Genomic DNA, 24,433 nt, shown 5'->3' on the forward strand with positions numbered 1-24,433 from the left:
CAGTTCCAAGAAGGCTCCACACACATTTGCACATCTACTCAGGCGACCCTGAGGACACAGACAAAGTGGCCTCAATGACTCTCTGAAAAGATGCAAATGACCAGCTGTCTGCAAGGAGTATAAATCCTCCCATTCCCCACCATCCAATCAGAGCTGAAGAAGCTTCTTAGGATGAGAAGTGAAACATCTTCAAAGAGGAAAAGTTTGAAGACTCCTGGTGTAAGACCATGAGGGGGGACTCTGAAACCACATAAAGGTAGCCTTTGACTTGCAACAATTCATTTAGTGACTGCTCAAACTGTTACAAAGCACTGGGAAAAGTGACATGACCATTTTTTACACGTACGACTGTTGCAGCATCCCCACGGTCATGTGATCAAAATTCAGCCGCTTGGCAACTGACTTGTACCTATGACGGTTGCAGTGTCCCGGGGTCAGGTGATCCCCTTTTGCAACTTTCTGACCAGCAAAGTCAACGGGGAAGCGAGATTCGCTTAATGACCGGGTTACTAACTTAACAGCTGCCGTGATTCACTTAACAGCTGTGGCAAGTTAGCCCAGCCATACGCTGAAAACGTGTGTTGTAGGTTGTTTTTAATTTTCTGCTTTGATCCCCTTAGGAAGAATGTTGAAGTGAAATGCCTGTAAAGAAAATTATGCTTTTAAGTTGCTTTTTTGCAGCTTTTTTTTTTAATCATCAAGGTGTACTTTCACCAAATGCAATCAGGCGATGCACTTACAGAGAGAGGAGGAGCGAGGAAGTTTTGTGACTCCTTTTGTGCAGATTATTTCTCCCCTCCCATTTTCTGCACAAAAGCTTTTTGGAGCTCTCATTTCAGTCCCCTCTCTCCTTCCAACCTACCTTTTTAATGTATTTTTATAAGGCAGGATTTCAATGGGCACCTTTTATTCTCTTTATAATTGTGGAGGAGATGCTTTAAATGGAAGCTGCTTGCTAGCCAGATGGCTTAAGTGTAGTTTCCCAGGAATAGACCACTAAGTAGATCCTTTGCAATCATCCTGAAGTGCAGAAATGCTCATGAAAATTCAACTTCTCTTCCCCTTTCCCACCTCTATCCATAGAGCTTAGCCAAGATTGCACTAATCCATTAGATGCACTAAATGAGAGCGAATTAACTTGTAGAAGATACACAGTTACATTCCTGGAGCATCATTTTGAGAAGAAAACGTACATTGTGGAAAGCAACGTGTCTCCTATGGTAAAATAGTGGGACTATTGTCCCCGTTCTGACTTTCTCCCCCCCCCACACACACACATTTTCTAGCTCTTTGGGATGTGTTAGAAAAGTGCACTAACAACTTTGATCCATGACCAACGTCAATACAGGGAAACCTTTGTAGCTCAGAGTTGAAATGAAGGAGTCCTGGGTGCTCTCTGAGCTTGCTTGTTTTCTTGCAGACATTTCATTACCCAGACTAGGTAACATCATCAGTGCTAGTAAGGAATGGGATGTATTCCCAGTTTATATTCTGGTGGTGGTGTTTCGAGGTTCTTTGTTTAGAAGAAGTCAAACAGCCCAATCATAAAAGCCTCTAAGATCACCCCAGGTCAAGCCACTAGAACAGTGATGGCGAACTTATGGCACACGTGCCAGAGGCGGCACTCAGAGCCCTTTCTGTGGGCATGCACGCCATTGCCCCAGCAGAGTTCACCAGAGTAGTGAGCATGTGGCATTTGGAAGCGACAGGGCAGGTAGTGAGCAAGCAAGCAGTGTTTGCCCTCCGGGGATGCCCCGGAGACGGCGAGGGACTGGCCCCCACTTCCCTGGCCCTGGCCACACTCACTCAGTCTGCCATGACCACTGCAGCCCCGCCACCCAATGAGCCACCCCCCACCCCACCCCCAAGGGCTCCACAATGCTGATGCAGCCCTGGCACTTTGCAATAAATAAGTGGGTTTTGGATTGTAGTTTGGGTACTCGGTCTCCAAAAGGTTCGCCATCACTGCACTAGAATATAAACCAACAGCAAACCACACTCCTTACTAGCACTGATGATGTTATCTAGTTTGGGTAAGGAAACGTCTGCAAGAAAACAACCCAGCTCAGAGAGCACCAAAGATCACACAGTCCTCCTCCTCCTCCTCTTCTTCTTCCTCCTCCTCCTCCTCCTCTCTGCAAATCCCCTCTCTTTTAGCACTGATGATGTTATGTAGTTTGGGTAATGAAACGTCTGCAAGGAAACAACCCAGCTCAGAGAGCACCAAGGACTGCACAGTCGTCCTCCTCCCCTTCCTCCTCCTCCTCCTCCTCCTCCTCTCTGCAAATCCCCTCTCTTCTAGCACTGATGATGTTACCTAGTTTGGGTAATGAAACGTCTGCAAGGAAACAACCAGGCTTAGAGAGCATCAAGGACCACACAGTCTCCTCCCCCTCCCCCTCCCCCTCCTCCTCTTCCTCCTCCCTTGTAGCACTGATGATGTTACCTAGTTTGGATAAAGAAACGTCTGCGAGAAAACCACCAAGCTCAGAGAGCACCAAGGACCCCCCTGATGATCAACATCAGCTTATGAGAAGAAGCACCAAAAAAGCCAGAAATCGTATTGTCTAAGTATGTTTGTTTAATCACTGAGTTTATAACGTGCAAAAGACATCAGCCTCCACACCTGCTGATCTTACATCCTTGGGAAGGACTCGATAGGGGGTTAAACATGCCCAGTCCACTCTAAAAACATCTGTCTGAGAGTGCGACGAACCCTGTGAATAAAACTCTAGGAATTCCACCATCGAAAAGACTTGCTTCTGTCGTCCATGAGTATCCGTTTAGGCAATTAACGTTGTCTCCCGATTTATTATCTTGTTACCTCGCTATGACTGACAGATTTTCGAGGAGGACTCAAAACTCCTGTCTCACTTCCAAGCCGGGAAAGAGCTATGAATAAGCGGGGATTCAGCTGGGAATTGTGACACCGATTTTGGCTGTATTATAAGAAGGATATAACATCATCTCAAGAAAGATTGCACTTGTCAGTGGCGCTCCATCTTTGAAAAGAGAAAAGAGGGGCAAACAAATGGCTTGTCGGAGAACTTTTGCAATTTATTATTGGGTCACTCCATCACAGAAGCTAGAGAGATCTCTTCAAAGAAAAGAAGTTGTCTCTTCGGCAAAGTGTTTTGTTGTGCGGTGTGCAGTCAGTTTGGTGGAGCTGGGTCGTCACTGTTAAACATGAAAGGCCCCCTAAATCACGCACCTTGTATGAAGCTGGTTCAGTTTTTAAGAAGAAAGTGAATCTGAAGTCAGCGTCAGAGATTTTGGGGTTGCTTTTTCTTCCCAGATAGTTTCTCATTAAAAGTGACAGTTCTCCTAAGGGGGGGGGGGGAAGAGCACTTATCCCTTCTAAGTCTGGACTTCTCCTGAAGGTTCCTTTTTATGTATTTCTGGAACACAACATCCCTTCCTTCCTCGTCCTTTTTTATTACCTGTTTTTCTATTTGGGGTTGATAAGGAAGAAATTGGGGTTCCACCTACGTAAAGTTACCCTCTCCAGGGTTATCAGTCCAAAAGAGTTGATATTTTGATTCAAACTAGATTTCATACATGCAAAATGGGTTGTGTAGCCACAGTTGCATTTTTTAAATGGACTGAAAATTAGGAATGCAAGAACTTACTTTATTGCACCACCTAGCACAATATTTTGATGGCCACCAGCATTTTGATGTCTATCAGCACCAACAACCCTACAGGCGTTTTTTTTTTTTTAAGCCAAGCTTCTGGCCTACTTTTATTTATAATTATTCCTCCTCCTCCTTCTCCTCCTCCTCCTCCTCCTAGCATATTGTGAAACAAACTACCATCTTCCATCTTCAATTTCTTTCCACAGTTATCTGTGAGCTTTGGGCAGGTTCCATCAGCAATAAAAAGCCTATGGAAATAGGAAACAAAAATGGAGGATACCTGCCACTCAGGGCTTTGTTTGAAAGTGTGTTCACCTCTTTGGTGAAAAAAAGACAAAGGAATGGAGATTTCTAGAGGGGTTGAGTGCCTCTTGGTGGATATCCTGGGGCTAGTAAGAGTCACCATGTCAATTGCCTGATCTTAGCCCTTTCTCAGTTGTTATTTTACAATAGGAAAATGCAGGGTTTTTTTTTGACAAACAATTTAAGAGGGACTTAGAACAAAGAAGTGGGTGTTTTGTGAGTAGTTTCTTTCCCACAATAACAGAGTTGAAAGGGATCTTGGAAGGCTTTTAATCTAACCCCTGACTCAAACAGGAGACCCTGCTCCATTCCAGAGAAATGGTTGTCCAATCTTTTCTTAAAAACCTCCAGTAATGAAGTGTCCACAACTCCTGGAAGTAAGTCATTCCACTGATTAATTGTTCTCACTGTCAGGAAAATTCTCCTTAGTTCTAAATTGGTTCTCTCCTTGATGAGTTTCCATCCGTTGCTTCCTGTTCTGCCTTCAGATGCTTTGGAGAATAGGTGGACTCCCTCTTCTTTGCGGCAGCCCCAGACCAGCCTCCTTTCATGGGAGAGCCACGACCCCCATCTTTGATGTAAATGAACCTATTTCTAAGTTCAGAAACAATAAGGACGTGTAATCCTTAGCAGAGGTATTCCTAGGAAGCTCTAACTTCTTTCTGGGATCAACATGCCCAGAGCAGTGTTTTTCAAACTCTGTAAGGTAAGATGTGTGGATTTCAACTCCCAGAATTTTCATAAACACTACATGCCTCTGACTTTGGTTAACGTTTGGGAAATCAGCTAAAGTTAACTAGGTGCTGCCTTTCTCCTTTTTCCTTCTCACTCTCCTTCTCCCTCAACCCTCTCTCCTCTTTCTGTCTCCCCTCTCCAGTTCCTGTCCACCTGTCTCTTCCTCTAACACACATTCACACATATGGTAGACAGTGAGGAATGGAGACAGAAAAGGGGCTAAAGCAGGGGTCTTCAAACTTGGCCCTTTTATGACTTGTAGACTTCAACTCCTAGAATTCCTCAGCCAGCATTGAAGAGTTGAAGTCCAAAAGTCATGAAAGGGCCAAGTTTGAAGACCCCTGGGCTAAAGCAATGTTTAAGTCCAGAATGGCCCAGTCACACTCAGAAGTAGCTTGATCAGACACCTCCCTAATTCAACTGAAGTATAAGGAGGATTTGGAGAAGGCCAGCACAATCAACCTTGAAAAGATTCAGTTATTAGAGTCAAACTCAATACCAGTATTTTTGGCCTTCCCATTGGGTTAATTTCCTAGTCTGGTCTACCTAGTAGGGACGACACGTGTACAGAATGTTGTTTTTTTTTTTAAAAAAAAAGGGTAGTTTCTTTATGATAATCCAGAACAACACATCATTTTCTGTGCTATGCTGATAAGGTTCGCAACTAGGCTTCCGTTCATTGTGCCCAAGCACACCAGAGACCTGTGTGTGCAACCCACTGACACATACCTACATATGTATGTATGTATGTATGTATGTATGTATGTATAAACACACACCGATAATTCTAAAAAATTCCATAGGAATTGGCTGAGCTATTATTGATTCACAGAGCACGGCAAAACATCACTGCATGAATTAGCAAACAGCTGTTTCTAATTTGAGCTTAGAACTGTACACAGAGGAACTTGTTTTAGTGTTCACTCCTTTCATTTATAATGAATTTTAATCACCGCTACAGGTGAGAAAAATGTAGAAACAAGCTTGTATCTTGTGGAAGAAACAAAGGAGAGACAGATGCTAACAGATTTACAGTCTGTGATAAAAGGAAATGTTTTGGTACACTTTACATGTAATTAGGGTGCAGCTGTTTGCAGTCCCAAACCGTGATGCTCCAAAGAATATACCATCTCTTCTAGTCCGGAGGGAATAGAGGAAAAACAGTGATCCAATCCTGAAAACGTGGAGTTTATTCCTGAATTTCATATAAAACTTTTTCTGCTCCGCCCCTCTCCACGGCTTTATGGCAGAGGATAGCGCAGCTTGCTAAATGAAATGGATGGGGAGGGGGCAGCGAAGGGGTTTAATTCTACCCAGAGTCTGATTTAAACTATTTATCTCTTGACCCACGAGTTTCAAAGTTTAATCAGGGAGTTGCTTCCTTGATTGACAGGGCAGCTCAATGCAGCTGAGAGTTCAAGAGGGTTTGCCCCAAGGAAATCTATATAAGATTGCAAATCTGGTTGATACGTAATGATTAGACTGCTTTTTATGTATGTTTTGGGAAAGGATTTCCTGATTGGAACAGTCTTTTCTAAGCTGTCTAGACAAAATTGGAAGATGGGGAGCCTTTATCTTTAGAAGGAGATTGAGTCCCAAAATTACCGTTGCTAAGTGATGCTTAGTGGCTGAGTGAGCTTTGTCCCGTTTTACGACTTTTCTTGCCCCATTTGTTAAGTGAACCACTGCCGTTTGTTAAGTTAATGACACGGTGCTTAAATGAACCCAGCTTCTCCCATTTGACTTTGCTTGTCAGAAGGATGCAAAATGACCCCCGGACACTGCAAACATTATAAATATGTGCCAAGTATTTGAATTTTGATCACGTGACCGTGGGGACGCTGCAATGGTCATAAGTGTGGGAAAACGGTCATAAACCACTTTTTTCAGTGCTATTGTCACTTTGAATGGCCACCAAACGAATGATGGTACATCAAGATCTACTTGTAAATCAGTGGTTCTCAACCTGTGGGTCGGGACCCCATTTGGGGTCGAACGACCATTTCACGGGGGTCGCCAAACAACACAGTCCACCATTTTTCCCCCCTTTTCCTTAGCTGTGCTACTCCCTTTTATTCTATTGGCTTTTGAAAGCCAATAGAATAGACTCTCTTGAATAGAGTCTAATTCTATTGGCTTTCAAAAGCCAATAGGAATTGTCCAGGCTGTCTCTGCCCTGCTGAGCCCGCCAAAAGTCCCATTCTGCAAACGGTGCTGCACCAGTTGAGTAGTCCTCGACTTACGACCGGATGGGGGTCGCGGCATTAAAAAGGTTGAGAACCACTGTTGTAAATAAATAAATCTTCTCCCATATTTATTCACTTGTCCAGTCAGATCAAACAGGTTCAATTCCCACTAGAGCAGGGGGTCCCCAACCCTCGGTCTATGGACCAGTACTGGGCTGTGGCGTGCCAGCAACCGGTCCACACAAACAAGCAAGCAGCACATGCAGGCAGCACACAAAACCACGCACTCTCTGGTCCACGGAAAAACCTCTCTCCACAGAACCAGTCTCTGATGCCCAAAAGGCTGGGGACCTCTGCTCTAGAGCCTCATCTTCAAGAACTAACAGAACCAAGGAAATTGCAACTACCGATTCTCGTTCTGGACCCCCATGATTTAAACCACTTGGGAAGCATTAATACTGCGATGCTCACTATTAGGATCCCAGTTCTGAGTGCTGGGTTCCACATTTGTAGTTTTTAAGATCAGGTGAAGATGACCTTTTTCTATTCTTCTTAAATCATGAGTTTTTCTGGGCTTTGCTGCTTTAAGATCTGTTTCTTATTCCATGATTGTCCTTTTGATGGATGCATTTCTCCCCCCCCCCGCCTTTAACTTTTATGGCGTTGTGTTTTATTTTGGATTTTTATCGGGACAGGAGACCCTGTCCCTGTCCCAATACGCAGCATATGAATAGGGCAAACCAATCAATTCATTCAGCCAAGGGTATCCCCAAATGTATAATAGCTAAACTGGAATATCTTTTGCATCTTCATTGTCTCTTGGTTCCCTTTTTGAAAAACAGATATATATTTATATTTGTGGAATGGAGGCCCAGTCTAAAAGATAAATGAGGTCTGGGTATGATTTATATGACACTTTGAAGAACGTTCTTGTTTCAGAGGAAGCAATGTGTTTATTTGGGCACATCCTGTTTGCAATTAGCTTTTTCATGTTTGAGATGAATGCAGGTAGCCTTGTAAAATGCACTGAACATTAAGCTGCTAAATGACTGCGCTGTTTAGTGATTGATTATTGGCTGCTGTTGTGGACATACCGTGACCTGTACATCTTTCTTTCAGCCAGGATTCTTTCCACCAAATGCTTAACATCTTTCTCCTCCTAATTAAACTTCCGTTGCATTTTCTTCCTTCCTGCTAACCCCTTTTCCAAATTTGCTTGGGTAAATTTGCTAGGCTGCATTAACAGAGGGATAGAATCAAGATCATGTGAAGTCTTTTTTTTTTTATTGAAATTTTTATAAACATTTTACAATAAAATCCCTCCCCACCTTTCTCCCTCCCCCCTCCCACTAACCCTCCCCTCCCCTTCCCAGAGCTGAATACAGAGCTAAAAACAAACAAAAAAAACCATAAAAAATTAAATAAAGATCACGTGAAGTCTTAATACCACTTTAAAATGCCTTGGTAAGGCCACACTTGGAATTTGGCATCCAGTGCTGGTGGCCATGATGTAAAAAAGATGTTGAGACTCTAGAAAGAGTACAGAGAAGAGCAACATAGATGATCAGGGGACTGGAGGCTAAAACATATAAGGAACGGTTGCTGGAATTGGATATGTCTAGTCTAACGAAGAGAAGGACGAGGGGGGACATGATAGCAATCTTCCAGTATCTCAGGGGCTGCCCCAAAGAAGAGGGAGTCAAGCTATTCTCCAAAGCACCTGAAGGCAGGACAAGAAGTAACGGATGAAAAGAGAGAAGCAGCTTAGAACTAAGGAGAAACTTCCTGACAGTGAGAACAATCAACCAGTGGAACAACCTGCCTCCAGAAGCTGTGAATGCTCCAATACTGGAAGTTTTTAAGAAGAGACTGCACAGCCATTTGTCTGAAATGGTATAGGGTTTCCTGCCTGAGCAGGGGGTTGGACTAGATGACCTCCAAGGTCCCTTCCAACTTAATAATAACAAGAACAAGAACAACTATTATTATTATGGATCATCGCACAGTCAGCCAGATGTTCAGACTGGATTTGGCATTTTGTCTACCTATCGAGTCCTTACCCAGGACCTGGGATAGGCAGATGTGGATGTTTGATGGTATTACAGATATCGTCGCAGGATGGACGCAGGATGGGGATGCTGCAATGGTCACAAGTGTGAAAAACGGTCCTAGGTCTCTTCTTACAGCGCCGTTGTAACTTTGAGCCATCTCCAAACAAATACTTGACATACTAGCTGTATGTCAAAGGGCAGACCCTCTCAATGTTTTAATACTATCGGCCAGGACTTGCCAGGGCCATTTGGAAATGAAGAAAATGCAGGGAGAGCAACCTGCCAGCTTTTCTGTCTCTCTACAATTAATCAAGAGAACAGCTTGCCTCCTGGAGTTGGGGTTGCTCCATCTCTGGAAGTTTGCAAGAAAAGACTGGACGATATTTACCCAGAATGGAATAAGGTCTCCTGCTACAGTGGGGGGTTGGACTAGAACAGTGGTTCTCAACCTGTGGGTTGCGACCCCATTTGGGGTCGAACGACCACTTCACGGGGGTCGCCAAACAACGCAGTCCGCCATTTTTTCCCCCTTTTCCTTAGCTGTGCTCCTCCCTTTTATTCTATTGGCTTTTGAAAGCCAATAGAATAGACTCTCTTGAATAGAGTCTATTTCTATTGGCTTTCAAAAGCCAATAGGAATTGTCCAGGCTGTCTCTGCCCTGCTGAGCCCGCCAAAAGTCCCATTCTGCAAACGGTGCTGCACCCGTTGAGTAGTCCTTGACTTACGACCGGTTGAGTAGTCCTCGACTTACGACCAGTTGGGGGTCGCGGCATTAAAAAGGTTGAGAACCACTGGACTAGAAGATCTCCAGGCTCCCTTCCAGCCCCAGAATTCTATGATTCTATGATTCTGCTTTAAAACCCTCGGACCCCTTCCACGCCCCCTCTCCCCTATAGCAACAGCAGCAGCAGCTTGGATTTCCCCGGAGGAGCTCAGCTGGCTCAGATGGGCATAAGCCCGTGCAGTGGTTTGCTGGTCCTTCTTCGCTGAATTTAATCGAGGGAGCAAGCAGGCAGCCAGCTGAATCTTTCCAGCCAGAAGAGCCTATTAATTCAAGTCCTTCGGGTAGGTGGGTGGAGAGGCGACTTCCCCCCGTCCTGGTTGGTGAGGAAGGCCTCCCGTGACAATAGCTGACAGAGGCTGTCCAGGGCAAGGTTTAGCAACTTGCTCATTATGGCCGCTGTCATTGATTTACAATTGGCAGAGTTCCACTTAATTTCTCATCCGTGCAAGTCCTGATCGGAGGCACAAGCTGCACCTTTGGGTGTGTGTGTGTGTGTGGGGAGGGATGAGTTTTAGGTCCCCTAAAACAAAATGGAGAGCTTTTTTTTTTTCCCCCTCGTGCGTCACCTTCCCTGGCAGGAGGGATGCAGGGAGAGTGCAAGGAGCGTCCTCTGGCAGGCGTTTCTGTCTTCCCGGGCGTGCATTCGGGTTTTGCAACACAGAAAGTTGGTTGATGCCGCCCTTGGACGAATCAGATCAGCCCAGATCAGTTTGCAGTAAACACTGAGGGGCGGGGGGAGAAGAGAGAGAAGGCGAAGTGTTCTAAGGGGCGCTGTAATGTTATGCTCAAAATTAGCAGACTGGCAGTGGGGGAAATAGTTAATTGCTGGAGGACAGGTTCAAACTCTGCTATTTCAAAGTTATTTATCTGTCATCTTGTCTTTATATTTCTATCTTCTATTTTCTCTCATCTCTCTCTCACCCATCCATCCCTCCATCCATCTCTATCTATCTATCTATCTATCTATCTATCTATCTATCTATCTATCTATCTATCTATCTATTTACCTACCTACCTACCTACCTACCTACCTACCTACCTACCTATCTATATCACCTCTCTCTAGCTCTATCTTCTGTCTTCTCTCTCTCTCTCAAAATCTGTCTGTCTGTCTGTCTGTCTGTCTCTATCTTCTATCTTCTATCTCTACTTATACATTATCTAGCTGTCTTATCACTCTGTCTCTCCCTCTATCTCTCTATTTCCTATCTCTATTTATCACTTATCTATCTTTATCTCTCTATCTCCATCCCACTTCTCTATCTGTATGTCTCATATATAATCCCACACAACTGATTAACAACGTAAAAAATACCCAGTGAGCCCGGCCAGTTAGTCTCTTCTACCCAGTGAAATATTTCACAACAGAATAAAGAAAATATAAAGAGATCCCACCCCCTCATGAGGAGGACTCTGTCTCTGTAATACAGATTTACGCTAAAAGTTGTTTTGACACTGCTGAGATGATGATGGTTTACCACTCACGCCGAGAAGAGCTTCACTGTCACAGCGCAGTCCAAAGCATGCAGGCTTGAATGTCGGTTGTACTGCGTTCGGCATGATTTCCTCCTAGGAAAATGCACATTTGATTTCAGCCGTAAATACAAAGGAGGCCAATGGGGAATTACAGGGGTGGAGGATGCTGGCGGGCAGGGTGGTTGGGGAAGAAGGTCACCTGGCTACGTCTTCCTTGGTGTGACTTTTATAGAGTTGCTGTGCAACTCCAGAGAAGGCTGTCTTCTACCTTCCCACTGTTCCAACTTCACGCAGGCAAGGAACGTGGTTGGGAGAGTAGTTCAAGGACGGAAAGGTGTAAAACATTTGGAATGCTAAAGCTTTCACGTGCAAAGCCAGCTGTGCCAGTCTCATGGGAAGCGTCCCAACATTGTTTGGGCTTTTCTAGGAGTACTTATTCATTTATGAAACTTATGTACCACCCATCTGGCCTAGACATCACTCTAGGCCAGGGGTCTTCAAACGTGGCCCTTTTATGACTTGTAGACTTCAGCTCCCAGAATTCCTCAGCCAGCGTGCACGCTGGCTAGGAATTCTGGGAGCTGAAGTCCACAAGTCATAAAAGAGCCAAGGTGCCCTACCCCGAGTCTAAGTGCTACTGCTACATGTGGATCCTCAGAGCAGGGGCAACCGGGAACAGTTGAGCAAGGATCCGTATCATTCTTGCGCATTTGTGAACAATGCAGACATGAGAAAGAGTAAAGCAATTGCCGTGACTGATGTTTAGATTGGGGGAGAAAGATGCACCTGTGTAGAGTCAGCAGTCCTTTACGGTTGGTCAATTCCAGTTGAACCCCCTTTTCCTTCCCCTTGCAAACCCAACCTGACTAAATCAAGTCAGCATCCCAATTCTGGTACTTATTCCACAATATGGCAAAATTCTCCACCTCCTCTCCTCCCCCAAAACAGATTCCCAGGCGCCACGCTGTAGAAATGCTTGCCATCTCCGGCTACTGCGGGAGTGGCTGCCATCTCACTGCAGAGTTGGCAGACACACAGGGCGCGAGGTTGGCACTGCAGCCCGACTGCCTCCCAGCACAGATGGAACACCTTTAAAGTTAGACGCCTCGGCTAAGAAGTTGCCTCTCCTGCTTCCAGAAATAAAATCAAAATCCCCAGATTCTCGTTGGTGGCTGGGAAGCCATTGGACAGGTTGAGCTTTGACCCATCATTTCTGGATTGCTTTAGTGCCACGGTGCAGTTTGGAAAAAATCTGTCTTGCTTATGTGACACCTCTGTTAGGTGGTTCTCCGTGGGTCTGTGTCTGGGTGGGTGAGGGAGAGAATCTGGCTGCATTCTCTCATTGTTAGCCTTCCTTGTTTCGGATGAGCTGCTGGTTTCAGCCAACATGATTTGAAATCTGTTCCGACTTATATCTGCGGGTGGGGTTTGTGTTCCAGCACTTAATGCAGCAGCCGGAGCTGCTCTTCGAAATGTTTGTGTCGCTCTGAGCTTGGTTACCTTCTCTTTTCTTGACTGGCTGTTTATTGCTTGGCAATCGAGTAGACAGGTGTTAAACCTGCTTGGGGCAACTGGGAGGGGCAAGGGGAAAAGAGAAATGGCTTTGCATTAATAGTGATCTCCTGCAACTGGAAACAGAAACTGTTTTTCTGTTATGTTTTTTTTTTCTTCCCAGAGAGATAGTTCTGTGCAAGGGGGGAGAATTTATTTTCTTCTACTCAAATATCCCTTTAAGCTTTTGTGCTGTTGGTTCTTTTGGGTTTTGTTTTCCTTCAGCAATGGATTTTCTTTTTCCTTCCTTCCCCCCCCACACTCTCTTTTCCCCTCCCTCCCCACTGCCGGTAGTAGCAGAAGGGCCATAGTGTTGTGGAACGGCTGGCTTTGTCCCTGTTTTCACAGATGCACTGGGAATTGTTTTTAATCTCCTTTCTGCTTTCCCATTACAGATGGCGAAGACGACCCACAACTCTCTTGGGTAGCTTCATCTCCCTCCAGCAAAGATGTTGCATCACCCACTCAGATGATAGGAGATGGGTGTGATCTCGGCATCGGAGACGAGGAAGGGGGGACCGGCCTGCCGTATCCCTGCCAGTTTTGCGATAAGTCCTTCATTCGCCTGAGCTACCTTAAAAGGCATGAGCAGATTCACAGCGACAAGCTACCGTTCAAATGTACCTACTGCAGCCGACTTTTCAAGCACAAGAGGAGCAGAGACCGGCACATTAAGCTTCACACGGGGGACAAGAAGTACCACTGTCACGAATGCGAGGCGGCCTTCTCCCGCAGTGACCACCTCAAGATCCACTTGAAGACCCACAGCTCAAGCAAACCCTTTAAGTGCACGGTCTGCAAACGGGGGTTCTCCTCCACCAGCTCCCTGCAAAGCCACATGCAAGCGCACAAGAAGAACAAGGAGCACCTGGCCAAGAACGAGAAGGAGGGCAAGAAGGACGACTTCATGTGTGACTACTGTGAGGAGACCTTCAGCCAGACCGAAGAGCTGGAGAAGCACGTCATGACCCGCCATCCACAGTTGTCTGAAAAGGCTGACTTGCAGTGCATCCATTGCCCGGAGGTTTTTGCCGATGAAAATTCTCTCCTGTCCCACATCCACCAAGCTCATGCCAACAAAAAACATAAGTGTCCCATGTGCCCTGAGCAGTTCTCTTCCGTGGAAGAAGTTTATTGCCACTTAGATAGCCATCGACAGCCTGATTCTAGCAACCACAGCATCAGCCCAGATCCCGTCTTGGGCAGCGTGGCCTCCATGAGTAGTGCCACACCAGATTCCAGTGCATCGGTGGAACGGGGCTCCACACCTGACTCAACCCTGAAACCCTTGAGGGGGCAGAAGAAAATGAGATCATTGGAAAGGGAAGAGGGCCAGACTTGGTCAAAGGTAGCCTACAGCTGCCCTTATTGCACCAAACGCGACTTCAACAGTCTCGCTGTTTTGGAGATCCATCTGAAGACCATCCATACAGATAAACCTCAGCAAAACCACACATGCCAGATTTGCCTTGAATCCATGCCTACCTTATACAACCTGAATGAACACGTGCGGAAAGTGCATAAAAACCATGCCTATCCGATGATGCAGTTCAGCAACATCTCTGCTTTCCATTGTAACTATTGCCCAGAGATGTTTGCCGATATCAACAGTCTGCAGGAACACATCCGTATTGCCCATTGTGGGCCGGGAGCCACAGCACAAGATGGTAACAACGCCTTCTTTTGCAACCAGTGTTCCATGGGCTTTCTCACTGAAGCTTCTCTGACTGAGCACATCCAGCAAACTCACTGCAACATTGGAAACTCCAAGTTGGATTCTCCTGTGGTTCAACCCTCTCAGTCTTTTATGGAAGTTTATTCCTGTCCGTATTGCACGAACTCGCCCATTTTTGGCTCCATCCTCAAGCTAACAAAACATATTAAAGAAAACCACAAGAACATTCCACTGGCACACAATAAAAAGTCCAAAGGTGAGCAGAGCCCAGTGTCTTCGGATGTTGAAGTTTCTTCCCCCAAAAGACAACGGCTTTCCGCTAGTGTCCATTCTGTTTCCAATGGCGAATACCCGTGCAATCAGTGTGAGCTGAAGTTCTCCAACTTTGAAAGTTTCCAGACCCATTTGAAGTTGCACTTAGAGTTGCTGTTAAGGAAGCAGTCGTGTCCTCAGTGCAAAGAAGACTTTGATTCCCAGGAGTCTCTTCTGCAGCATCTCACTATCCATTACATGACGACCTCAACACATTATGTCTGCGAGAGCTGTGACAAGCAATTTTCATCGGTGGATGATCTGCAGAAGCATCTCCTGGACATGCATACGTTTGTCTTATACCATTGCACCCTGTGTCAAGAAGTTTTCGACTCCAAAGTATCCATCCAAGTGCATTTGGCAGTCAAACACAGTAATGAGAAGAAAATGTACCGCTGCACAGCATGTAACTGGGATTTTCGGAAGGAGGTGGACCTCCAGATCCACGTGAAGCATAGCCATTTGGGGAACCCTGCCAAGTCACACAAGTGCATCTTCTGTGGGGAGACCTTCAGCACAGAGGTGGAGCTGCAGTGCCACATCACGACCCACAGCAAAAAATACAACTGCAAATTCTGCAGTAAGGCGTTCCATGCCATTATTCTGCTTGAAAAACATTTGCGGGAGAAGCATTGTGTCTTTGATGCAGGTGCTGAGAATGGCACGGCCAATGGCATGACACCAGCCAGCAAGAAGGCCGAGTCGACAGATATCCAGAACATGTTGATCAAAAACCCAGATACATCCAATAGCCATGAAGCTAGCGAGGATGACATTGATGCCTCCGAACCTATGTACGGTTGTGATATTTGTGGAGCTGCATATACAATGGAAGTCCTTCTGCAGAACCATCGTTTGCGGGATCATAATATCCGACCTGGGGAGGATGATTGTTCCAGGAAGAAAGCGGAGTTCATCAAAGGGAGTCACAAGTGTAACATCTGCTCAAGGACCTTTTTCTCAGAGAATGGCCTCCGGGAACACATGCAGACCCATCGGGGTCCAGCAAAGCATTACATGTGTCCTATTTGTGGGGAGCGCTTCCCATCGCTCCTGACCTTAACGGAACATAAAGTAACTCACAGCAAGAGCTTGGACACGGGCACATGTCGGATCTGCAAAATGCCACTGCAAAGTGAAGAGGAATTCATTGAGCACTGCCAGATGCATCCTGATCTTAGGACTTCCCTCACCGGGTTTCGTTGTGTTGTCTGCATGCAGACAGTCACCTCGACTTTGGAGCTGAAAATCCACGGAACGTTCCATATGCAAAAATTGGTAGGGAGCTCGGCCACGTCATCGCCCAACGGCCAGGCTTTGCAGAAATTCTACAAGTGTGCTCTGTGCTTGAAAGACTTCAGAAACAAGCAAGACCTGGTGAAACTAGATGTTAATGGTCTACCATATGGTCTGTGTGCTGCTTGCATGGCTCGGAGCACCAATGGACAGTCCTTGGGCCTGACTGTACCAGACATTAGCGAAAGACCTTGCGGTAGTCTGAGATGTCCAGAGTGTAGTGTCAAATTTGAAAGTGCTGAAGAGCTAGAGAGCCATCTCCAGCTGGATCATCGAGACCTGACGCCTGAAACCAGTGGCCAAAAGAAGGGTACACAGACATCCCCCATTCCCAGAGTAAGTATTGCCATAGATTTTCATGAATTTCACTACAAATGATCAGTACAAATCTGTATTCTGTTCAAAGCTTTACAAGTTTGAAATGTATACAGGTGATTGTCAATTAACGGTCGCTTATTCAGGGACACAATTGTGCTGAATAAGTGGTATTTACAATTGGTCCTTGAAATTCCTGCAGTTGCAACACCGCTGTAATCATGTGATCACAGTTTGGGTGCTCGACAATTGGCCCAGAACTTTGACCAGCACAACATCCTGCGATCACCTGATTCTTAGCTGCAACTTTCTCACAAGCAAAGTCAATGGGGAAGCCTGCAGGAAGTCGGAAGTCATGATCACTGAGATTCTTGCTTAATGACCTACGATGATTTGCTTAACAACAGTAGCTGGGGGGCTGCTGGAACTGCTGTCACTAAGTGATATGGTCATGTGACATTGCACTTTGCAGCCACATTGCATAGTAATGGAAATTCTGGTCCTGGTCATTAAGCAAGGACTACCTCTAGAATAGAATTCTTTATTGGCCAAGTGAGGTTGGACACATAAGGAATTTGTTTCCGGTGCATAAGCGCTCAGTGTACATACACATAATAGTGTTAATGATGATCATATACAACTTGAAAATACAGTACATTCATCGTGAAATACAACTTAAATTTCCATCAGGTGAGAAGAAACTTGCATTCTATTTTAGTACTGAAAATGTCTATCTGCCTCTTCCAAAGCCTAGATTTGGTACATAAAATTCTCTATATATGAGAGTTCTATGCGAAGGCTGAAACTGGATAAAATTTTGGATTGACGTATGCCTTTTATACAGACATTATAGCAGTGTTCCAATATCTCAGGGGCTGCCACAAAGAAGAGGGAGTCAAGCTATTCTCCAAAGCGCCTGAGGGCAGGACAAGAAGCAGTGGATGGAAACTCATCAAGGAGAGAAGCAACCTAGAACTAAGGAGAAATTTCATGTCAGAACAATTAATCAGTGGAACAACCTGCCTCCAAAAGTTGTGGGTGCTCCAACACTGGACGTTTTTAAGAAGAGACTGGACAACCATTTGTCTGAAATGGTATAGGGTTTCCTGCCTGAGCAGGGGGTTGGACTAGATGACCTCCAAGGTCCCTTCCAACTCTGTTATTCTGGCCCAACACCCATCCAAGGGTCTTTCCCCTCACATGAGTCTGAAATCGCCTGACAAAGCAAGCTCCTGTGATGGAGCTGGGAATCAGTCATCCAGGAAGCTTTTGCCAGTGGGGGCAATATGTTGGGTTCAAAGGATTTTTTTGGGGGGGGGGTGTTGAAATAATCCCAAGCTAAAGCTCCTTTTTGCTTTGTTTGATTCCATACTTTGCTGTGGTGCTCCCTGGAGGTCAAGTGAATCAGTGACTAGACCAGTCTCCAGCTGTGATATAGGTCTAATTCTGCAGAGCATAAAATACGGAATGGAAACACCTCTCCCTTCAGTGTGAAGCCCCTTGGGCTTTTGTCATCCCAAACCGCTTATTATCCTGGTCCCCGTCTTTCTACTTTTTTTTTCTTTCTTGATTGCACTTTGCCCTTCTCTTCTTAAAGAACCTCGACTTTTAAAAGCCTCGACTTTTATGACAGGCTAATTCTAGTTTTGTGTGGTTGCACACAGACAGTGGCTGCAGTACTTCAAACTCTCACTGCACAGTTTTTTTTTTTTTTTTTTAAACTACTATTCTGGCTACCTCACAGTCTCTGGGAATGGAGATGGATGCTGTCCCTTTCACACCTCCTTTTAAGTATATCTCTTCAAGAAGCGCTTCCATGTTTCCTCTTTTCTCTGGAGAGACTTTAAGTTCTTCAACAAAGTAAATGTGTTAAAATTGTATCCCAAGAGAGCAGATTTTTTTTTCTTGTAGAAGATAATGGGGGAAAAAAAATCAGAATTCAGATTTCTGCCAAATTACACTTTACCGACGGTATTGGCGTATATGCTAATATTTTACTTCTGCCATTTATCATTAACAAGAGTAGTTATCTTAGTAGATTGATGGATGCAAACAAGGTCTGTGCCTCTTTCGTCTAACCCAGGGCATTCCAAACTTGGCAGCTTTAAAACCTGTAGACTTCAACTCCCAGAATTCTTCAGCCACCCACGAGGTTCACAAGTTGAGTTGAGGTCCACAAGTCTTAAAGTTTCAAGTTGGAAGAGCCCTGGTCTACCTCCTCTTAGTCCTCCAGGCAGATTATCAGTTGTCCTGACCCTGCTTGGTTTCTTCAGCCTTCATCAATTAAGAAAGAACGTGGGTCCTTCTCACAGGAATTTGGGGTTGTTGTTGTTAATTGCGAAGTCATGTCTGACCCATCGCGACCCCATGGACCACGTTCCTCCAGGTCTTCCTGTCCTCTACTATCTTCTGGAGTCCATTTAAGTTCACACCTACTGCTTCAGTGACTCCATCCAGCCATCTCATTCTCTGTCGTCCCCTTCTTCTTCTCTTGCCCTCAATCTTCCCCAGCATTAGGCCCTTCTCCAGTGAGTCCTTCCTTCTCATTAGGTGGCCAAAGTATTTGAGTTTCAACTTCAGGATCTGGCCTTCTAAAGAGCAGTCAGGGTTGATCTCCTGTAGGACCAACCGGTTTGATCGCCTTGCAGTCCAGGGGACTTCTCCAGCACCATAGTTCAAAGCCCCCAATTCTTTGGTGCTCAGCCTTTCTTATGGTCCAACTTTCACAGCCATACATTGCAACGGGGAAAACCATGGCCTGGACTATACGCACTTTTGTTGGCAGGGTGATGTCTCTGCTTTTTAGGATGCTGTCTAGATTTGGGAATTTGGGGTATTCTTCTTTAAAAAGAATGTCTTTGTTCTTGGAGTACCAAATTATCTGAATTCAGATGAGATCTGAACTGTGATGAGTGTTCCCACAGCACTTCCATTTTTGACAGTGTGAGTAGAACGTGATTGGCTCACCTCCATTTTGATCCAAGATTCCACCTTTGGTGAGCAGTGTTGTATCATGCTTTTTTAGGCTCAATGCACCTGCATATGGAGGGTATTCAACTCCCTCCCCAAATGGTCATTTCTTTATTTTTCAGAAAAAAAGACGTTAACTTGATATTCTTCAGATGGATTGGGATAGTGATGCCCCCAAGTCCTGGTCAATTAGGCCAAATACGGGAGCTGTCAGCTCAATGTATCTGGAAAGCTGGTAGAAACAGTGTTTTGCTGTGTTCTCCTTGCCTGCTGCTTTAGAACAGTATTTCCCACCCTCAGTCATTTTCAGATGCATGGACTTCAAGTCCCAGAATACCCCAGCCAGCATTGCTTGCTAGCTGGGGTATTCTGGGACTTGAAGTCCACGCATCTGAAAACAGTTAAGGTTGGGAAACACTGCTTTAGAAGGATGCAAGGAGTCGGAAAGGTTTCAGTTAAAATTGGCAGCATCGCAGTTAGGAACCTAGTAATTCCCGCGCTTATTCCCATCCTTGTGGAAGTCCCTTTCTGAATGCACACACATGGAGACATCCATATATGCCTCTGAGTATATATATATATATATTTCTGAATGAGGCTGCTTGCAAGTCAGCTTAAAGGTTTTAGCAGATTTCAGAATTATAGTGCTCGTAGCATTTTTTTTGAGAAGTGTAAATTTCAAGAGCTTGTTAAAGAAGTACATCGAAGATAGCTAGGGAAGCTAGATTGAACAACACACTGTTCTCTGTTTTCTAATCTCTTGTTGATTTGTAATACAACAGGTAAAATGTAGTTTTTACGCAGCCAGCCTTGTACATGAAATACCAACTGAGCTGTCCAAATGACGTTACTATTTTATAATTCTTGACCAGTTCTTCTTCTTTTTGTTTCCTGGGTCATGATTGATTTTTTCCCCTTTTACACAGAGCCCAACAGTGGAGGATTAGGGAAAAAGGTATAGTCAGAGAGAAGCTATGTTGAGATTACATTAAAAATAGTCGGAGTACATGTTTCGATTAAATGCAAGCATGCCTCGGTATCTCGGCTCAGAAGGGAAAGAAAGGCAGATTTGAAATATAGGAAGTGCCCTGGATTCCAATGCTACAGTAACTAACAAGTGCATTTTGGAAACCTAGTAGCTGGGACTTGGAAAATTCTCAAAATATCTTAAAAGTAAACACTGAGCGGAAAAGTATTCTGGTAAAGAAGCTTTTGAGAAACAATTACAGCTAAGAAGATGAGATAATTTTGTTTGATTTGGTAATTCTCTTTTAATGAGTTGTGTAGCACATCCTGGAAAGGAGTACGCAATCTTTCTTTCTTTCTTTCTTTCTTTCTTTCTTTCTTTCTTTCTTTCTTTCTTTCTTTCTTTCTTTCTTTCTTCCTTCCTTCCTTCCTTCCTTCCTTCCTTCCTTCCTTCCTCCCTCCCTTCCCTTCCCTTCCCTTCCCCTTTCCCCTCCCTTCCTCCCTTCCTTTCTTTCTTTCTTTCTTTCTTTCTTTCTTTCTTTCTTTCTTTCTTTCTTTCTTTCTTTCTTCCTTCCTTCCTTTCTTCCTTCCTTCCTCTCCCTTCCTTTCCCTTTCCTTCCTCTCCCTTCCTTCCTTCCTTCCTTCCTTCCTTCCCTTTCCTTTCCTTTCCCTTTCTTTCTATCTTTCTTTCTTTCTTTCTTTCTTTCTTTCTTCCCTTCCCTTCCCTTCCCTTCCCTTCCCTTCCTTTCCTTTCCTTTCCTTTCCTTTCCTTTCCTCTTTCTGGACAAGTAGATGTCCAGTCTTTTCTTAAAAAAAAAAAAACTCCAGTGATGAAGCACCCATAACGTCTCAAGGCAAGCTGTTCCACTGGTTAATTGTTCTCACTGTTAGGAAATTTCTCCTTAATTCCAGGTTGCTTCTCTCCTTGATTAGTTTCCATCCATTGCTTCTTGTCCTGACTTCAGGCGCTTTGGAAAATAAGTTGACCCCCTCCTCTTCTTTTTGGCAGCCCCTCAAATACTGGGATACTGCTATCATGCCCCTCCTTAGTCCTTTTCTCTAGACTGGACATAACCAGTCCCTGCAACCATTCTTCCAACGTTTTATCCTTCAGTCTCCTAATCATCTTAGTTGCTCTTCTCTCCATGTTTTTTTTTCCAAAGTCTCAACATCTTTTTTGTAATGTGGTGGTGACCAAAAGTGGATGCGGTATTCCAGGCATATCGCATGACCTTCAGGATGCTATGACCATTGTAGATGTCTGCTGGTTGACAAGTAGTGAGATTTTAGTCATGTGATTGTGGGGATGCTGTGACAGTCATAAGTGGAAAGGCCAAGTCCTAAGTCACATTTTTTTTCCAGTGCTGTCTTAACTTCAAAGAGTAGTTAAATGAATGAGTTGCAAGTCATCCCCTGTATGAATGCCTGCACCAGACATCAAGCTATCTTTCATGACATTGCATCCAAGCAGGCAAAGTTTCTGCTGTTTCATTTGGTAATGCGAAGTGACTTGTTCTGCAAGGAGTAAAAATAGAAAGAATTTTTAGCAACGGGCTTCTGATGGACGTCTTCACCTTCTGACATGAACCCTTTAAATTTTAATACTGACGCAAGTCGTTCCTAGACATTGTGTCCTTGTGTCATGGCTAGGAAGATACAGCCTTGCCACTTTTAAATACAAACCTCTTGTCGGTTTGAATAAAACAAGCAAGTATCATTGCTTTTTCCAGCTAAGCTTCTGTAGCCTGCCGTAATAAATGAGAAAAAGAGAAAAAGAATAAAGAGGGCGGGGGAAAAAACCCAAGTCATGTTTCATTATAGATTGCTGATATTTCCTAGAATTCATATTTGTGCATGCTATTCTATGGATACTGTCTAATTTCTTTAATGTCTTTTTTTGCAATCACATTCCTCTTATTTAAAGACCAAACACGTTTTATTGCAAGGAATAAAACCTTTGGAACACTTTAACAATCTAAGCTTGCCATCCTTGTCCTTACTTACAGGGAATCCCACTGTCTAAGAGTAATAAAAACAAAGAAAGATACACCAAGATCAACTGGTGTTATATTTTCACTGCTTAGTAAAACATTCTTTTTAAAAAAAGTTTTTCAGGTATTTTGGAGCAGAATGTACAGTATTACTGTTCATTTGATCAAGCTGGTCTTGCATTAACATTGAACTCAAAGTTGAATGACTGGACTGTGGTAGCTTTATTGAATGGTGAACTCCCATCTTAATGCTTTCCAGAAGTCATGAGAGCTTTCAGATCATTCAGACTTTAAAAATAAAGCTGGAAACATCTCATGGATGGATTATTTCTACTCCTAGAAAATGATCCTGGATGCTGAGCTTTGTTGAAAGAAGCAAACAGCTTAACAATCAGATTAAGAACGAAGAGCAACGGATGGAAGCTAATCAAGGAGAGAACCAACCTAGAACTAAGGAGAAATTTCCTGACAGTGAGAACAATTAATTAGTGGAACCGTGACTTGCCTCCATCATTAAGAAGAGACTGGACAGCCATTTGTCTGAAATGTTATAAGACTTCCTGATTGAGCAAGGGGGAGTTGGACTAGAAGATATCCAGGGTCCTTTCCAACTCTCTTATTCTGTTATTCCTGCACTCAGTAACTACTACTACTACTACTACTACTACTACTATAATAATGTTGGAGCATTCACTGCTTCTGAAGGCAGGTTGTTCCACTGGTTAATTGTTTTAACTGTCAGGAAGTTTCTCCTTAGTTCCAGGTTACTTCTCTCCTTGATTAGTTTCCATCCGTTGCTTCTTGTCCTGCCTTTAGGTCTTTGGAGAATAGCTTGACTCCCTCTTTTTTGTGGCAGCCCCTGAGATATTGGAACACTGCTATCATGTCCCCCCTCGTCCTTCTCTTCATTAAACTAGACATACCCAATTAATTCCAGCAACTGTTCCTTATATATTTTAGCCTCCAGCCCCCTAATCATCTTTGTTGCTCTTCTCTGTACTCTTTCTAGAGTCTCAACATCTTTTTTTCATCGTGGTGACCAAAACTGGATGCAGTATTCCAGGTGTGGCCTTACCAAGGCATTGTAAAGTGGTATTAATACTTTGTGTGATCTTGATTCTATCCCTCTGTTAATGCAGCCCAGCACTGTGTTGGCTTTTTTGGCAGCTGCAGCACACTGCTGGCTCATATTTAAGTGATTGTCCACTAGGACTCCGAGATCCCTCTCACAGTTACTACTATTGAGCAAGGTATCCCCTATACTATCTATCTTACTATAATATCTACTTATCCTATGTAGATGTATTTTTTCCATGATGATCTATCTTTAACTTGGTCCTTCTGATTTTTCAGTGGCACACCTATTGCTATTCTGAGTCCATCCAACACAATTTACTTTTTTGTTCTTAAAAGTCCTGATAGCTTGGTGTATAAGTACTTTTTTTTTTTTTTTTGTAAAGAGTAGTGCTGCTGGAGGAATTTGAAAGGTTTATGGAGGTTTTCAAACACCGGTGTATAGAACTTATTGCCTGCTTTTCATAGTAACTGAAATTCCAAAGAGGATGGTACAGATTAAGCCAAAACCATAATGTAAACCATTTGAGAAAGCCACAAAATAGTTCTGTGTTAATACTAGAACACCAAGAGTTCTAGCATAGCAATAAAGAACATTTGCCTTATAGTTTTCTTCTCCCTTTCTTAAACAGAAGAAGACCTACCAGTGTATCAAGTGCCAGATGACCTTTGAAAATGAAAGAGAGATACAGATCCACGTTGCAAATCATATGATTGGTAAGAAGTTCTCAGCCTTGATTCCTTTGGCTTAATCTCTGCTGTTAACTTTTCTATTTAGTCTGTAGCATTTTATTTTGTGATTCTTTGATGGCGATTTGACATTTTCTGCTTAGGTGTGATTCAGATGGACTGTTTGATATGGTTAGTCTTTCTCTATAAGTTCATCTCTGCCAGCTCATCTCTGTGTGGTTCGGGGGGGGGGGGTACACATTAAGGCTTTAAGTCATGTTCAAGGGTCAAGACTGTATAGTTTCTTTTGATTTTCTTAAAGATCTATTGTTTTAAGAAAGGATACTGGGTGTAAACAGTTATGTCTGATTCTTCTGGTTTGGGATCATATCTTGTAATCATAGATTGTAGCAATCTTAGTTAAGATATCCTGTTTTGACTAT

At 44.0% G+C, this 24,433-nt stretch overlaps 1 protein-coding gene across 2 annotated transcripts in view; it reads left to right on the forward strand.

Moving 5' to 3' along the window:
• Nucleotides 1-24,433, forward strand: part of ZNF423 (zinc finger protein 423) — a 259,669-nt gene that overhangs the window by 119,509 nt on the left and 115,727 nt on the right. For both annotated transcript variants that reach the window (XM_039352432.1, XM_039352433.1), the window contains exons 4-5: nucleotides 13,118-16,341; nucleotides 23,954-24,038. In XM_039352432.1, coding sequence (XP_039208366.1) covers nucleotides 13,118-16,341; nucleotides 23,954-24,038 — 3,309 coding nt within the window. The remainder of the gene's footprint in view (nucleotides 1-13,117; nucleotides 16,342-23,953; nucleotides 24,039-24,433) is intronic.

The sequence above is a fragment of the Crotalus tigris genome, unplaced genomic scaffold (genome assembly GCF_016545835.1).
Source record: "Crotalus tigris isolate CLP2741 ecotype Arizona unplaced genomic scaffold, ASM1654583v1 scf7180000018432.44079421565:4894166, whole genome shotgun sequence".
In the NCBI taxonomy this organism is placed as follows: Eukaryota; Metazoa; Chordata; class Lepidosauria; order Squamata; family Viperidae; genus Crotalus; species Crotalus tigris.